General features: G+C 39.2%; 1 protein-coding gene across 2 annotated transcripts; it reads right to left on the bottom strand.

Annotated features, from left to right (window-relative positions):
* Window positions 1–1,989: 1,989 nt before the first annotated feature.
* On the bottom strand, window positions 1,990–16,860 carry DCLRE1C (DNA cross-link repair 1C). 2 transcript variants are annotated; one of them, XM_053465332.1, is made up of 14 exons: window positions 16,538–16,860; window positions 13,884–13,935; window positions 13,200–13,284; window positions 12,782–12,841; window positions 12,029–12,084; window positions 11,678–11,779; window positions 10,316–10,388; window positions 9,954–10,094; window positions 6,748–6,849; window positions 6,376–6,512; window positions 5,734–5,788; window positions 4,457–4,545; window positions 3,450–3,550; window positions 1,990–3,203 (listed from the first exon to the last, which is right to left on the bottom strand). In XM_053465332.1, exons 1-14 carry the CDS (start codon window positions 16,644–16,646, stop codon window positions 2,245–2,247), a joined length of 2,121 nt encoding a protein of 706 aa, XP_053321307.1. In that variant the 5' UTR covers window positions 16,647–16,860; the 3' UTR covers window positions 1,990–2,244. The 2 variants fall into 2 exon arrangements, with proteins under 2 accessions (XP_053321307.1, XP_053321308.1); XM_053465333.1 differs by having other exon boundaries at window positions 1,990–3,200.
* Window positions 16,861–16,976: the final 116 nt, after the last annotated feature.

Here is a 16,976-nt window from a genome sequence, read left to right as displayed (position 1 = left end):
AGTATCCATAAAATAAATGATGTGCTGTATGTGAGAGGGGACGTGCTGCTGCTGCATCTTTTAATCCAATTCTCTCTTAACAGTTGTGGGAATAGCTTTACAGTTTAGGAACTGAAGTAGAAATCTGTATATGGAGCATGTGCAGGCAGCAGCGATGGAAGGAATCTAGCTTAATATGGTGAGAGAAGGAAATGCTCTATCTGTACCTTTTGCTGAAGAGGAAGATGTGACGGTATAGCTGGAAATCTGAATAATTTTAAATTAAACATAAGACAAAAGTGACATGTGACTTACAGGACTGGATTCGCTTGTGGCTTAAGCCAGATCTCCCTTTTTAAACCTTGTGGAATATAGAAGCTGCTACTGCAATGCCCAGGCAGTGTGCCGTTGATCTAGTGTGTGTTTTGTGCTGATCCCTAGCACTGCATTTAAATCATGTTGCCATAATTTATTTTAGGATAGTATGTGCCTGTTGCCCCTGCACCTTTTTTTTTTTCCCTCATTCGACTCCATTAAGTGCATGTGTGCTTACAAAATGCAATAAAAAAAACAAAAACTTTATGGTTTTGCTTTTACATTTTTTTTTCCCCGTAAAACCAGTATTATATCACGTTTTCCTATCCTTTTACTCAAATCTTTCAAACCCCCATAACCACATAATATAATGTGCATCCTACTAAAACCTGGCGAAATATTACCGTACTTTTTTTAAAAAAAACTGGGAGTGTAAAAACAGGGTGCGTCTTATACAGTGGTTCTAGTTTTCTTTTTTCTTGCTTATCTCTGAGTTGCTCAGCATCGTCTCTTCTTCCGTCAAGGAGATACAGGAATCCAGTGGAGTCATGTGAATGTACATCACATCACATGACTCCACTCCGTTCCTGCTCCCCTGGGCGGGACAAGGGAAGTTCACTGAGTTCGAGCAATGCAAAGGGAAATGAAGTCTGCGAGTGGCACCAGAAGGTCTGCAGTTCAGGTAAGGGGGGGGGGGATATGAGTCTGCGTGAATGAAAGAATAACTAAATATGTGTGTGTGATAGCATGGATGTGTAAGTGTTGGTTGCTTGTGCATGATAAGAGTATGATTGCTATATTAAATATACATGATTGCTAACAGCAATAACACTCCATTAGATGCATACCCAGATATACCCAGACAGGCATACCCAGATTCCAGCAAAGCTATCACAATCATCCTGGAACCTGGGCATGATAGAAGCGTAATTTTCGGGCCCCAAAATGAAGGTGCGTCTTATACATAGGAGAATACAGTACTATTATCGCCCACCTGAGACTGCCCTTCCTATGGCATAATATTTTTACAAAGGAAATAGAGAAATGTGAGTTACTCATGCCTTTGGCACCCTGTTTCACATTTTACAGTTTCATCCTTGAGCAGACAGCCTTAAAAAAAACATCACCAGGAGATCTGGTTGGTACAATCTGGCAGCGTTTAGGTCATGGGAACATCCAGATGACAAGGTTTATTTACTAAGTTGTGGTTCAACTCTCTTTCACTATGCATTTTAGAGAGGCAACCCTAGTGATAGGAAGAGTTATGCTGGTCCTATATAATGCACAGTTTCCTTTAATTGACTTACACTTTATACATGGCCAGTTCGTGCCTTATTGCCAGCGATGGCGATTCATAATGAATAGGGAAACCACAACTCTCACTTTGATTAAAACCCCCTTTTGAGTCTTCCGTGACCTCAAATCAAATATCTAATGGACTTTGCAGTAAAATCACGGTACAATGTGCCCAAACCCATATTTTACTTTTCATGAAACCACCAATGGATTTTTGTAAAAAAAAAAAAAAAACTAATTTGTTGTAACCGAAAACAGGACGCCATGATGGTTAGAAGGCGTAAGGCAGTTTAAAATGGATGGAGGAAGCGACTAGTGATCTTCCTTTCCCGAATGGCAAACAATTTACAATGGCTACAGAATTACACAGCATATGTATTAAAGGCTTCTGTTTTTTTTTTTTTTTATTGTTGAAAGATGTTTACCCGTTTTTTTTTATAAATACAACAATGACATACATTATCTTGTGCATCTGAAATGTAGGTTTGAAGCTGAGAATACCAAAACACATTGACAGTATGAAACAAAAGAATATATAATAATGTAACACACAACTCCTGAATATATCCATGGTCATTGTAAATTAGCAGCACTGTTTTCATGGCTTCAAGCCATGGTGTACGTTGAGCTTTCTGAACAAAGACAAACGTATGGCTATTCATGCTTATCTGGTATGATAGGTTCTCCTGTGGCTAGCTGCTCGTATAAATACTGCAGCATTTCAGATTTGGGCTGTTCAGCACCGGGTGTAGAAGGGATTTCAAAGTCAGAGGAACTCTGGGAGTCTGTCTTCACTATTGCATTATTGTCTTCTATGTGAATGTGTGGATAGCATTTTTCTTTGTTTACAGCAGCTGTCAGTGGGCAGTCGGTGCTGTTCGTTCCCTCATTGTTATGATCACTAGTTTCCACTTCCTTAGCTTGAGAAACGTCTTTGACACACACTGCAGCACTTGGTATAAAGCATGAATAGTTCTTTAACGTGTACAAGTCGGTAGCCTTCTTTTCTTGAGAAGAGAGCAGAAAGGTGTCAGCTTGACTATCCCATCCTTGACTGCCCTGTTCAGATATATGGGTGGATTGGGAGGAGTTTACGGAAGAAATATGAGTTGAATCAGAATCTGAATCACTAAAGAGTTTTGGGGAAGGCAAATCTTTGCATTCTGCAGAAGCTGAAATGCATTCATCTGTGTCCGAGACATCTCTGATCCCAGAATTAGGAAAGAATGTACTCCAGTGGGGCACATATTCATCTGCTGGTTTAGGAGCTGCCTGTTTTAAATGAGTATCATGTATTTCAATCTTTTCACACAATTTCACTGATACAACAGGGCTTTCATAAGTGGTTGTGGATTTTGCATCTTTATTGGCTTCTTGTTCCTCTTCATCATCATCATCCTCCTCCCCATTTGATTCCTCACAGTCCACATAGTTTCCTTTTATTGCAAAATTAACAGATGGTTCTTCAGGGCTTTTGGGTACTTCACTTTCTTTTAGACTGGTAGGACAGAAGCTCTGCTTTATGTCTGATGCCCACTTACAGTCTCTGGCAATCTTGTGCCTTAAGCTTGTTAGTGGGGAGTCATCAAATAAATCATCATCGTCACAGTCTTCTAAAAAAAAAAAAAAAAAAAAAGGGTGACTTTAGTACAAGAGTAATTCATTTTGCTGACATGGCTAGTGTCAATGTGAAGTATCACAATAGAAGATAAACTAGTATTAAATCATTATGCAAGTGAAGTAGATGAGACATGTAGGCACATGCCACAAACTTTGCTTCCTCCTGTTTTAATAATCTTAATAGTCAGCCTCTCCAACATGTTACATATCAACTGTCATGACAATATTAAGCGTCTCACCTGTATCCAGCACCTCCATGTGTCTTGCTCGCTTCAGATTCCCCAGTGGTTTATACACCACTATTGAACTATCAGAAAAGGCTCTGCAAAATGGCCTTAAGCTGTAATAACACAGAAAGACATGCAGACATATGTGAACACAAACGTAAAGTGGATCTCTATACATTGAGCAGTGTAAAAAAAAAATTGAAAAAATTATACTTTTGTTTAAGAAAAAATCCTATCATGTCTAGCCCTATAAGAAATTTTAAAAATACCTTTAACACCCTCTACAGCACTCCCGATTAAAAACAAATTAATAAATAAAAAGGAAATGTAGCTAAACTTAATCAGAGGATACTGCTGAACATAAAATATTGTGTGTGTAGGGGTTCTGGACAAGTAAATGGTAGTATTTTAACATTTTTTTAAATTAAATTACTACCACAAATGTTGACAAAGGTTGGTGGTAGAATTAGTGCATGGAAAGTGTTAAGAATACCACCATTTGAAATACCCTGGGGTATCTAGTTTAAAAGATATAATGTTTGATGGGGTAAGTTGAGCGGCTTCAAAGATGTCTGTAATAGGACATGGGGGCAGAATGACCAGTTTTGAGAAAAAAAAATGTTTTTGAAATATCAATATGCTACTTGTACTGATTGCCCTATAATGTGCAACCCCCCCCCTCAAAAGAAAACAAAACATTGGGTATTTCTAAACTCAGGACAAAATATTAAAATCTATTTTGCAGGTTTTTAGCCTTTTTAGATGAGTAAAAGATTTTTCAGATAAAGGTCAGAAATGTTGTTAAATTTTTCATATTTTATTATAATTTTTTTAAATAGTAACTTACATATGAAATAATGGCATTTAAAGAAAGCCCTTCTTGTCTTATATAATTAGTGTGGGTACAAAAGGTAAAAAGGGGTCAAAGAAGCATGTGCCTATATGCATGTATATACACAGAGAAAGAAAAACAAAAAGAAACAATAGTTGTGAATGTTTATGCCACAAAATGTACTCACACTTCTTCTAGAAATCCTCTTGTTTTTCCTACAGGAATCACATTTGGATATATGTTCATTGGCCGGATGTAATTTAGAAAATCTTTTATCTGTATTTATAAATAAAATTAAAAAAAACCAGAGCAAATGATTATCAAACAGTGAAGCACTAAGTAACTTCTTTAAAACTTGTGTTGGTGCCTAATGCAAAACGTGGAGGGCTAGGTTCATACCATGGAGATGTGTGAAGAATGTCTCACAGGCAATCTTGCTTCTCTAAGAGGTTGTCATAAAATGAGGTTTGAAACAAAATCGTGGGATTTTACAGACATTTAACCCCTTAAGGACAATGGGCGGTCCCTAAACCCATTTAAAACAATGCATTTTGAGCCCATACATGTATGGGCTTTGTCATTAAGGGGTTAAAAGGAAAGTTCCACCACATTTATATTACTAGTATCATATATATTTTCAACATTGAACTGTATATGTATATATATATATATATATATATATATATATATATATATATATATATATATATATATATATAAAGCTATATAGTATTGGTATATTATATTTTCAGATCAGTACACATTAGTAATTTCTATGCATTATAGTTCTGTTATAACAGCCCACTCTGCTGGACAGACATCTTGACTCATACTGCCATGGGGTAAACAACAGAATGGCTCATTCTCGGTTACCCAGACTAATGGAAGTCTTCAGGGGAAAGGACTTAATTTGACTGGCCAGAAAGACTGTGCGTGTTTGAGCAAGAAAAAAAAAAACACAATAGGACCATGTTTCTCTAAATGCTAACCTACATTTCTGTATTTTTTTGCTCAAGGAGAAAAAAAATTCTTCCATGGTGTACCCCTTTAAATACGTAGGCTTCAACCTGGCACCCATATACATTATTTCTATATCCTTAATGGCTATAAAATGTGTATTAACCATTAAGCTAGCAAATGTTAACTAACAGTTATTAACACCATTACTTAATTATTGGTTTGGTTATATTTTCTCCGACATATGTGTTCTTGGTGTGGTATGTTAATAATCTCTATTCGGCACCATCACTCGGGTGCCATAAACCTGCTGCAACAGCAAATAATTCAACACGCAGATGCAGTGTTTCAGAACCTGCAGATTAAGGCCAATTAATTAAGTATCTTCATTTCATAAACCTTAATTAATATAGGACATCAGACATCTCTAATGCATTTAAACGCTAAAATATCAAGAAAAGAGGAATCTTAAAATGTTGTGCATGAGGGAAGGTAATTGGTACGTACCTCACTATAGGATGAATGGAAAGAAAAACAAGCACGATAGGAACTCTCTCCAGTTCTAGAAATGGGGGCAAAGTATGAAAAAAAATTTTTAGTTACTCTTCTAATACAGAAAATCAAGAAACAGCAAAAGTTGATTGCTCTATGCTACTAAAACAGAACAGCAACCAGTCGCATTGGTCTGATATGTGAATCTATGAGTTCTGTAATCATATAAAAAGCCTGTTACTGTGGACATTGTTGGCCACGTTGGGTGAGGCTTCAGAGGTAAAATAAGAGTCGAAGTTGTGGAGCATGCCCACCCAGGATGAACAGCAATTGCTGTAGAGATATGCTACTGATTAGAGAAAGAGTTTGGTACTGAGAGGCTGCTGCATAGTGTTATATGCATGTAGGTGAAGAAGTGAGGGAAAAAAAGGGGGAAGGGAGAAAGAAAGTAAACAAAAAATTTTAAGAGCTATTAACTAAAAAAAAACATCATACCATGTAAACAAATATGTTAAACAGTACACTAAAGAAAAAGGTATTAGATTTGACTTAAATTCAAAACATTTCTAAAGCTACAGTTTTCACAAAGTTAAACCAAAATACCCCCCCCCCCAATAAATGTCTCCAGGACACAAGGTTCATGCCATAGCTTCTTACCTTACAATCACATTAGTGTTCCTGGTCCTCTCCCCAAACCACATGGTAGATGGTTTTATCCTAATGACACGAAGAGGGACACCATCACCGGACACCATTCCACAAGGTAGCCAGTTCCCTCGCAGATTGTCTTCATTCTTAGCGAAAAGTTTCAAAGAATAAGTGATTATCACCTTATATAGTCAGACTTAATCTTTCTAATATAAAAGCAAGTGGCATTTTATGTAAACAATGAATCAGAGGGATGATTGCAACTACATAATCAAGCACACAGAAATATGGTTTTGAAGACCAACAAATATAATGACCACCTTATATTGAGGAAACGTTCACACTATGTGTTTACTGCATTTTTATGTGAAGTATATTTACCACTGGATGTCGACATGCGTGAATCTGAGTCCGACGGTCAGTTGTTATATGGCAGAGGATTTCCGGCATGTTCTTAAACATGTCTAGTTTATTCACGTGAACCTAAACATAATGCTTGGTTTTAGATCTGCCGAATAACAGGTTAATCAGTGGTAGATTAAAGAATGTAAAAACCTTTTCCAAGTAAGATAGCTTCTTTAACCCCTTCGTGACAAAGGTTGATTTTACTTTTTTTCCCCTCCGTGACAATGGGCGTTTTAACATTTCTGGGCTGCTCGTGTTTAGCTGTAATTTTCTTCTTTCCCGTTTACTGAACCCACACACATTATATATTGTTTTTTTCAGGACAAGAAGGGCTTTCTTTAGATGACATTGTTTTGATTGTATCATATTATTTACTATTAAAAAAAGTATAAAATATGGTGAAACATTTAGAAAAAAATGACTGTTTCTAACTTTTAGTTGAAAAATCTTTTACTCATCTATAAAAGGTAATGAAAAAAACTGCTAAATAGATTCTACTATTTGTCCTGAGTTTAGAAATACCCAATGTTTTTATGTTTTTTTGCTTTTTTCTACACATTATGGGGCAATAAGTACAGGTAGCGTTTTGCTATTTCAAAGCCATTTTTTCCAAATCTGGTAATTCTTCCCCCCATGTGCCATTTCGGGTATCTTTGAAGCCGGCCAATGCAATTTACCCCATCAAGTCATATATTTTTGAAAACTAGACAGCCCAGGGTATTCCAAATGCTAGTATTTTAACCCTTTCCAAGCACTATTTCTACCATCAGCCTTTGTCAAACTTTATGGTAGTAATTTGTTTGCATTTGTTTTTTCACACACATTTTACTTCAGGTATGAATAAACAGGTTCTGGTATATGTCACTATCATAAAACACCCCAATATGTGTTTACCAACATCTCCTGAGTACAGCGATACCTCACATGAATGATTTTGCCTGGCTGTTTGGGGGCAAAATGGCCACATTTGGGGCATGCGCATTTTCAATGTTGAACTTTGACGTCTGGCGATCAACTGCCCATGCCCTATTTGGAACATCTTTGAGCCGGGCCATTTCAGTATGCCCAATAAAATCATATATTTTTGAAAAGTAGACACCCCAGGGTATTTCAAATGCTAGTATTTTAACTCTTTCCATGCACCATATCTACCACCAGTATTTGTCAAACTTTGTGGTAGTCATTTTTTTGCATTTGTTTTGTCACACACATTTTACTTCAGGTATGAATAAACAGGTTCTGGTATATGTCACTATCACAAAACACCCCAATATGTGTTCAGCAACATCTCCTGAGTACAGCGATACCTCACATGAATGATTTTGCCTGGCTGTTTGGGGGCAAAAGGGCCACATTTGGGGCATGCGCATTTTTCAATGTTGAACTTTGGCATTTGGGGATCCACTGCCCATGCCCTATTTGGTACATCTTTGAGCCGGGCCATTTCAGTGTGCCCAACAAAACCATATATTTTTGAAAACTAGACACACCAGGGTATTTTAAATGCTGGTATTTTAACTCTTTGCATGCACACATTTTACCACCAGAATTTTTTCAAAGTTTGCAGTAGTATTCTTTTGTGTGTATTTTTCCCCCACACACCTATGTTATGTATGAATTTACAGCATTACCCCAATATGTGTTCAGCAACATCTTCTGAGTACAGTGATACGCCATATGCATGGGTTTGTCATTTTGGGGGGGAACTAAAAGGCCACATTTGGTATGTGTGCATTTTTCTAATTGGAAATTAGATGTGTGGCCATCCTTCCCCCCGTGTTAATTGGGACCTTGTTGAACCCGGCCAATTCAATTTACCCCATCAAATCATACCTTTTTTAAAAGTAGACACCCCATGGGCATTTAATATGCCAGTATTTTAACTCTCTCCATGCGAGAATTGTTTTAAGCTAATGTGCTAATTTTAGGACTTGCTTACAAAAATATATTTTTTATATATATATATATATATTTTATTTGTTTTGCCTTTTTAAAAAAAAAAAATTAAATTTTTTTTTTCAACTTGAAGGTTCCCCTGATAGTGACAGATGCCGAAGATCACCGGCAGCTGCGGCTGTGACCGCTCTCCGGAGCGGTCACAGTCCATCCAAAGGTAAGTTTTTGGTGTCGCTGGATGCCTCCTGATCGAGGCATTCCAGCGACACCATTTAAGTTTAGGAGGTGATCGTTGATCGCCTCCTAAACGCTTTTAAAACGGGCGTCCGCCGCCATACAATGTATGGCGGTTGTTGACGCCCCGGGGAGGGGCCAGACATGGCCCCTGGTGCCGATCGTGGCGTTGCTGAATGCCTCGAGGTCGATGCATTACAGCAACGCCGTTTGGGTGCAGAAAGCGAACGTAGATCGCTTTCTGCACCCGTTTAAAGACGTGCCGGTTCTGGCACGTCATTTGTCATATTCGACTTTTTTTTCGTGCCGTGCCAGAACCGGCAATTGTCATTAAGGGGTTAAATCAGCTTGACCTTATAGCTTTTATAGCAATGTCGCCTTATGACAATTGGCAAGATATTTCCAGATATTAGTTTCCAGTACATAGTATCTAGATCTAAACGACATTAATGTTTAGAGATAACCTTCTTCCGCAGAGTAACATACAAACATATGCTCAGTCGTCACTTTATCAGACCGGACCTGCGCATTAACACAAATAGCCAAACAGTGAAACACGTGGCTCCAACACTATATATAAAGCATGCAGCCATGGTTTAGAGGTTTCGCAGCTGGTCGATTAAAAGTTACAAAGGTGATGACATGTCTAGGTGTCTGACAGTCTCAGTGGTGCCTCCTTCATCTCAGAAACACCTCCTGGGACTTTCATGCACTGTAATCTCTATAGTTCACATTGAATGGTGCAATAAGTAAATAAAAATCCTATGTGTGGCAGCTCTGTTGGTGAAAACACATTTTTTTTATGAAAATATGTATTTCGGGTATGTATGTAATCGGGGGATTTTACCAAACATAAATTGGGATTTTTTTATATTAATTTTTTTTAATTTACATACTAGCACTCACAATTATTATTTTATGCATGTTTTATATCATTTGAAATGAAAGCCTTATTTTTTTTTAAAAGAAATGTATAATTTGGGTGGGTACATCAAACGCAGAAACGGGGAATCTCAATGAAACCCACAAATGGAGGGGTTAAACACATTTACCTTTACTCCAAATTCTTCACTGAGGTTCGTAAATAAATATTCATATCCATAAGCTGCTTTGCAGTTAAGCCAAACAACATGATATGGGCCCTTTTTTATCCAGCTCCGCACCAACTCCAAAATCCCAATCAAACATTCTTCCTATGGAATATAATACAAGCAAAGGAACAGAGTTTAAGACAGAATAGAGGACTGTTGCAAGATCCATTGCAAAGTTAAAGTAACAGGTTACTTTTACCATACAAAACCAGCTACATTCATTTAAACTGAAAGAAACTTAAAAACAAATCTGCCTTTTTTATTCTTTATGGATCATTATAATTTATGTTAAGAACAAAGCGCGTTTATAGGTAAATACGTACCCGACTGGGGATCTGGAAGTATTTTGGCTCAAAAAATGTTGTATCCAAGTAAATACTGTCAATGTCCTTGACTCTGAATGAAAAAAAACAAAAACACATTATTGCTTCACAGCATCAATCACTCAGGAACTATTTAAATTAACCATTTATTTTCTAGGCAGAGCTGCTACCCTCCCCACCCTCAGCTCCCCATTCTATGGACAGGGTGGCACTGGTTTTGATGGGGAAACCTGGGCCAACATGGAATTGCAAAATACACAAAAGCCTGGTACGCCTCTATAAACAGGTTAATTGACTTAACCCCTGATGTCTCCAGCTTGCCCTGTAGCTAATAATGATGCAGTTTCTCATAGAAAACCTATTTTTCTCTTTGAGCATAACATACAGTGCTATTTACAGATAAGCAAATACGAAAATGCGGTCTTATCTCATTTATTCCAACAGATTTCCTTTATCTGTTGCCTACGCAAGCACCACACTGAGCTTTATGGCAATGAAGTCTGTTCCTTCATAGACTTTCATTAGTGTGTGGCTAGTAAACTGGGCTAAGATGATAGAGCTGGAAGGCATACTAATGACCAATATCCAGCTGCCTACAAAAATATTATACAAAAACTAGAGACAGCACAATATTTTGACAATGTATTTTTAATCTGATACTAATAATAAAACAAATTGGTGGGAGTTCTCCTTTAAAAATGCCGTTTAGCTCTTATGTCATATCGTTCATGTTCTTGAAGAGAAGGAAGCATATGGCAATGGGCTGCATATGATATAGGTTTCTGGTGTCTTAACTCCTTGAAAACAAGGTTATCAGTATAATCCCAGGCCTGTATCACCAGCAACTCCTTTTAACAGCGTAATGTTACTGATAGTGCAAGAAGATGACCTTTGTGTTTAAAACAGGTTAGACTCAGATCTAATCATACGGCGCAAAACTGCTTTGAATTACACATTCAAACGATTTATATTCTCCATGTTACGAGTTACTCTCTATTTGTAGTAATGCTGGCTTTAGAAGAAATCACCCTTAAACAGTTATATACTCGGGTTGATTTTCTAGAAAATCAAGACGGTGAGCTAGACCCCCTTTCTCCGGCATCATCTCAAAAATCTAGTATACATGCCTTCATCATGGATACAGGACCACTGGGTTCAATGCGGAATCCAGCTGCCTAGGTCTGGAGGAATACTCAAGGCGCATGTGTGTTTGCACCCCAACTCAGTCTCCTATATGAAGTGTACACACAACAAGCAATTACTCTACAACTGAATAAGAGAGATCCTAGAAGACACTGTTCCTGGTGATTAATGCAAAGTGGCTAGTAGAGGGGAGTATATGGAAACGTGTTTTCCGAGCACCTGTTTCCTGAATGTAATAGCTCCATGCGAGCCACTTCCCCTTTTGCCAGCCTGAAGTCCCCTGTGTAAAGAACAGTCCCGTTTAAACCTTGAAATAAAAACCTGTTTGAAAGAGAACATTCATTTATTACATTTATCAAAAAGTTATTCTGTTCTAGAATTCTTAAAAAAAGGGTTCCATTATCTTAAGTAAAACTTGAAACAAAAATGAAACAATTTACAGTTTCTCTTTTAAGTCAGTACTGACTTTTAATTTCACTTTAAGGTGTTTTTACAATCTTGTCAATACTCATAATTCATAAGGCTATGGAATACAGAGAAACATTTTTTTATTTTATTTTTTAAACATACATTACAGAGCCTGGACAGTGACCCGCAGGTAGGAGTGTGACCAAAATCTCTTCTTTCTGCAAAGAGAAAAAAAACATGTAATTGTAAAATTTCACCAACATGATATTAACTTCCATCAATTTAACATGAAGGTAAATTGAATATGCTAATAAATATTTCTTTTGTTGCAGGGAGGAAATTAAAAACATGAACCTAAAAGTTGACAGCACATGAGAAGCACAGTCCATCTAGGCTGCCCATATTTTCCTGCTATGAAAGCCTCAAACTTTGTTCGGTCCTTGGTCTTGTCTTATATTAAGAACAGCCTTAAAGCTCTGCTATTCGTGCTTAAATCCCCTCACTGCAGTAACATCTACCAATTCTGCTGGAAGGTGGTTCCATTTATCTAAAACCTTCTCCATGAAGTAAAACTTCCTTACGTTACATCTAAACCTCTGTCCCTATAGGCTAACTATACAGTGTATCAACATATTTCTAAAGAGTTTTAAAATGTCAAGCTTGGAAGACAAATTAGGTTTCTGGAGTAGTTGCAGCCATACACATACAATTTATTACTATTACTTTTTTCCTAGAGGCCTCTAGCTTCGTCTGTAAATATTGGGTCCCCAATCTTCTCTTTCGGGGGCTGCACTCTTCATACAGAGATACGTAAACCTTTCTTCTACGGCCTCCCCCATTGAAGTGAGTCTATCCAACCTACAGCAAGCAGCTTATATATATATATATATATACGGATTCTGGAAAAACACTCACATCACCCGTAACTTCATCAACCAAAGAAATCTGAGTCGGAGTATCAACCTCTATAGCGACCTGCGTGCAAGAAGACAAGCATCATGATTTTGTATCGCCATTTACTTTTTCTGAAACCCACTCAAGGTGAATTGACAGCTTACACAAACTATTTCACATAGTAGGTGTGATTTGTAATAGAGCTTTATTTAAATAATCATGGGCTGCGCATGACAGCGTATAAATAGCATTTCACATGCTATAAACTGGAGGTTACAGTTTTCCTGGCGTTATTGTCATCTAATAACCATAAAAAAAAATATGCCGCCATAGGTTCTTGCATTAAACATATTTTGTTGACAGTAAAAAAAAATAGTCTGCATAATTTATAGACGATGTACAAAAGAACCGAGAGTTCATATTTAATAAAAACACTTACTATACGTTTTTCCCAAAATGCGTATCTTGGACTTGTTAGAAGTAACTCCTTGGTAACAGGAGAACAATACAGGTAAACTTTCAAGCTAGAAAATAAACAAAATAAATGAAAGCATTTCAGATTTGTTTTTATAATTTTTTTCAAGATGAATATCCACTAACAAAACGATCAACCTATAGTTTTGTCCCATCTAAAGGCAAAGAAATATATACAGTATATATAAAAGGGAAGAGTGTGATGTCACAAGAGCAGAAGCCCAAAAGCGGCACAAAAGAATAACGTAATACGAATATACAAATAAAGAAAGTGATGATCAAGCAACTGCTGCTTACAAACTTTATTATATCCATAAAATATATGTATATTGCCCAACAGAGCTTGGTCCAGTAACCCTAAAATATAAAGAAGGTCCTGCTTACAGACATTTTTGTTTTTAGTTCTGTGCTCTCCTTTCATTTGATGTTTTTGTAACCTATAGTTTAGATTAGAGGCTGGTAACAGATGATCATGGTGGGTATTAGGACTTTACAGCTAGGGGCATGTCGTCAGCAGTTTATGGTCAACTTTTGGATTATTTTTCCTTTTAAAATGTGCTGAAATATATGCATTTATTTACCCATAAGAAACACTGAAGGCAAATGAAAAAAATGGCAAACCAAGGTACATATTATTCTCATATCAAACCTGCACTGCAGTCTTCGCTTCAAAAAGGGACCACGCAGTCCTTTCATGTGATCTTTATAGGGAAACAAAACATTAACACTTAATGTCTACATGCAACCAAATACTTGATAAAGAAACATGCTATATATACATAGCCAAACTACATATACTGTATGTGGACAACACAGAAGCACATACACAGTATGTTTACATCACAAGTTTTCTGGGGTTTTTTGTTTTATTTTTTTCACAATGCAAATTATTTTGGATCTTCAAGGTAGTAGGCATGTTGTGCAAATGATACAAACCCCCAACAAATCAATTTTAAATCCAGGTTGTAATGCAACAAAAAAGAAAAAAAATGCCAAGGGGGGTGAATACCGTATTTGCTCGATTATAAGACGACCCCGATTATAAGACGACCCCCCAAATTCAAAATATTAATTTAGGAAAAAAACAAAAAGCCTGAATATAAGACGACCCTATAGGAAAAAAAGTTTTACCAGTAAATATTAATTCATGTAAATATATTTTTTAAATTTCCTTTTATTTGCCAACCTGCCCCCCCCAGTTATGCCACTCTGCCCCCAGAAATGCTTTATACCCCCCCTATTTGCCACTCTGCCCCATGATATGCCTTATACCCCTATATGCCACTCTGGCATATAGGGGGTTAAAATGCATATCATGGGGCTGAGTGGCATATAGGGGGTTAAAATGCATTTCTGGAGGTATATATGCATATCATGGGGCTGAGTGGCATATAGGGGGTTAAAATGCATTTCTGGAGGTCCAGAAATGCATTTTAACCCCCTATATGCCACTCAGCCCCATGATATGCCTTTTAACCCAGCATGTACTGGCTGCCTTGGCTTGATAGGAGTGTGATTGCTGCTAACAGCAATCACACTCCTATCAAGCCAAGGCAGCCAGTACATGCTGGAACCTGGGGATGATAGTAGTGGGATTACAGCCTCCCTATGCCATGCTACAACCCCCACCCCCCTTACACATCCATGCTATCACACACAAACACACATTCACAAACATTTAAATACTCATTCATTCCATTAATCACACATACTTCACACATTAATCACACATACTTACCCAAAAACCCTCCCCCACCCCCTTACCTGAACTGCAGATCTCTCACTCGAAGACTTCTGCAGGGGACCGGCTGTACCAGCAACTTCTCTGGCCCCGCCCCCAGAGGAGGGAGGGGGAGATAGAGTTCTGTGAGGAAGCTACAAGCTTCCTGTCCTCCTGCTTCTAACGGAAGAGACGCTGCTCGCGACCGGTAAGCAGCATGGCCCCAGCCATTTTTTGGGGTCTGATTAGAAGACGACCCCGATTATAAGACGAGGGGTATTTTTCAGAGCATTTGCTCTGGAAAAAACCTCGTCTTATAATCGAGCAAATACGGTACTTTTGCAAGGCAACCCAATGTGTTTTGCCAATAGGACTTCCTCAGGGGAAGATACCCCAGAGGAAGCCCTACTGGGGAAAAGCGTTGGGTGTTCAGAGTCATGCCCCGTATGCAGGGCTGGCCCGACAATGGAGCCGAGTGAGGCAACTGCTCCAGGCGGCACTTTGCCGCCCCAAGCCCCTTTTTTTTTTTTTTTTTTTTTTTTAAGTGAAAGAGAGAGAAAGGGGCGAGTGGTTTTCGCTTACCAAGCTGTCAGTATACCCGCTCGGCGCCCCTCTCTCCTCTGCGGCGAGTCTCCCTGTTCGGTCTCGGTGCCGGCTTGTAATGCTGAGTGCCGGAAGATTACCTCATTTCCGGCGCTCAGCATTACAAGCCGGCACCAAGATCGAACGGGGAGACTGGCCGCAGGACTGCTGAAAGGTAAGTACCGGGGGGGGGGGGTAAGGGTAGATAATGGAGGGGGCGGCAGGGACGGCAGGGACATTTTAAAATTCGCCCCAGGCGGCATTTTGTCTTGGGCCGGGCCGGCCCTGCCCGTATGTTGAGATGTCAACACAAAGACCCGCTGCTGTGTATGTGTGTTGGTGTAAGTATGTGTTAGTATGAGTGTGTAACCAGGGCCGGCCCTACAATGGAGGCCCTACAACTTTTGAAGGGGCGGCACTTTGCCGCCCCAAGAGCTTTTTTTTAAGCGGAGGAGAGAGAGGGGCGCCGAGTGGTTTTCGCTTACCCGCTCGGCGCCCCTCTCTCCTCTGCGGCGAGTCTCCGTGCTCTGCCACGGTGCCGGCTTGTAATGTTGAGCGCCGGAAGTGACGTCAATTTACGGCGCTCAGCATTACAAGCCGGCACCGTGGCAGAGCAGGGAGACTCGCCGCAGGACTGTTTAAAGGTAAGTACCGGGGGGGTTAGGGTAGATAATGGCGTCCGCGAAGTTTGAAATGCCGCCCCCCCGGCGTCGGCGGGGGGGGGGGCGCATTTTAAACTTCGCCCCAGGCGGCATTAAGTCTTGGGCCGGCCCTGTGTGTAACTCTTCACTGACTACAATACACAATAGATTCTCAAGTGCATTCACTTCCAATCTGTTAGTGCATCTACATCTCACAAGACATGTTTTTTATTCTAAATTGAGACTAGTATCAAACTCGGTGTTTTAAGAGCACACTACAGCAAGTCACGTGTGGAATTAATCATTTAATGGTAAAGTTGTAAAAACAATATGTTGTTGCCTAAGAGTCCATACACTCACCCTTGTGGCAGTGAGACAGAAAATAGGCTCTAGCAGACAGGTTCTCCTTGTCAAACCTGTCGATAGATATGGATGGGTATTCTTTCATGCGACCCTGAAACGAGCTCATGTTGCCTGCCCAAGAGGCAGCCTGGCCCCGGAACGAACATCAAGAGGTTCCGGAAACGGCAAAGTGCAACAGACAGCATGCAGCGTCCTCGAAGCAAGAACAGAGAGCCTACAGACAGGCGCTTCAGCCAATCAGAGGGCTCGAAATGATTGGCAGCCAATCAGAGGGGCTATTTACATGCACGGAGAAGCAGTATTATAAAACCCACTGGCTCCACTATCCAATGCAGTGTGATAACATGAACCGAGCACCTGTACCCCAGGTTAGGTTAACCTTCGGTCTCTCGCGCTACAGCCAATCGAGAGGGTGTCCTCTCTCCCCGCTTAGCTA

Source organism: Spea bombifrons, chromosome 4 (assembly GCF_027358695.1).
Source record: "Spea bombifrons isolate aSpeBom1 chromosome 4, aSpeBom1.2.pri, whole genome shotgun sequence".
NCBI lineage: Eukaryota > Metazoa > Chordata > Amphibia > Anura > Pelobatidae > Spea > Spea bombifrons.
The sequence above is the reverse complement of the archived record's forward strand: the minus strand, read 5'-3'. Positions and strand labels throughout refer to the sequence as shown.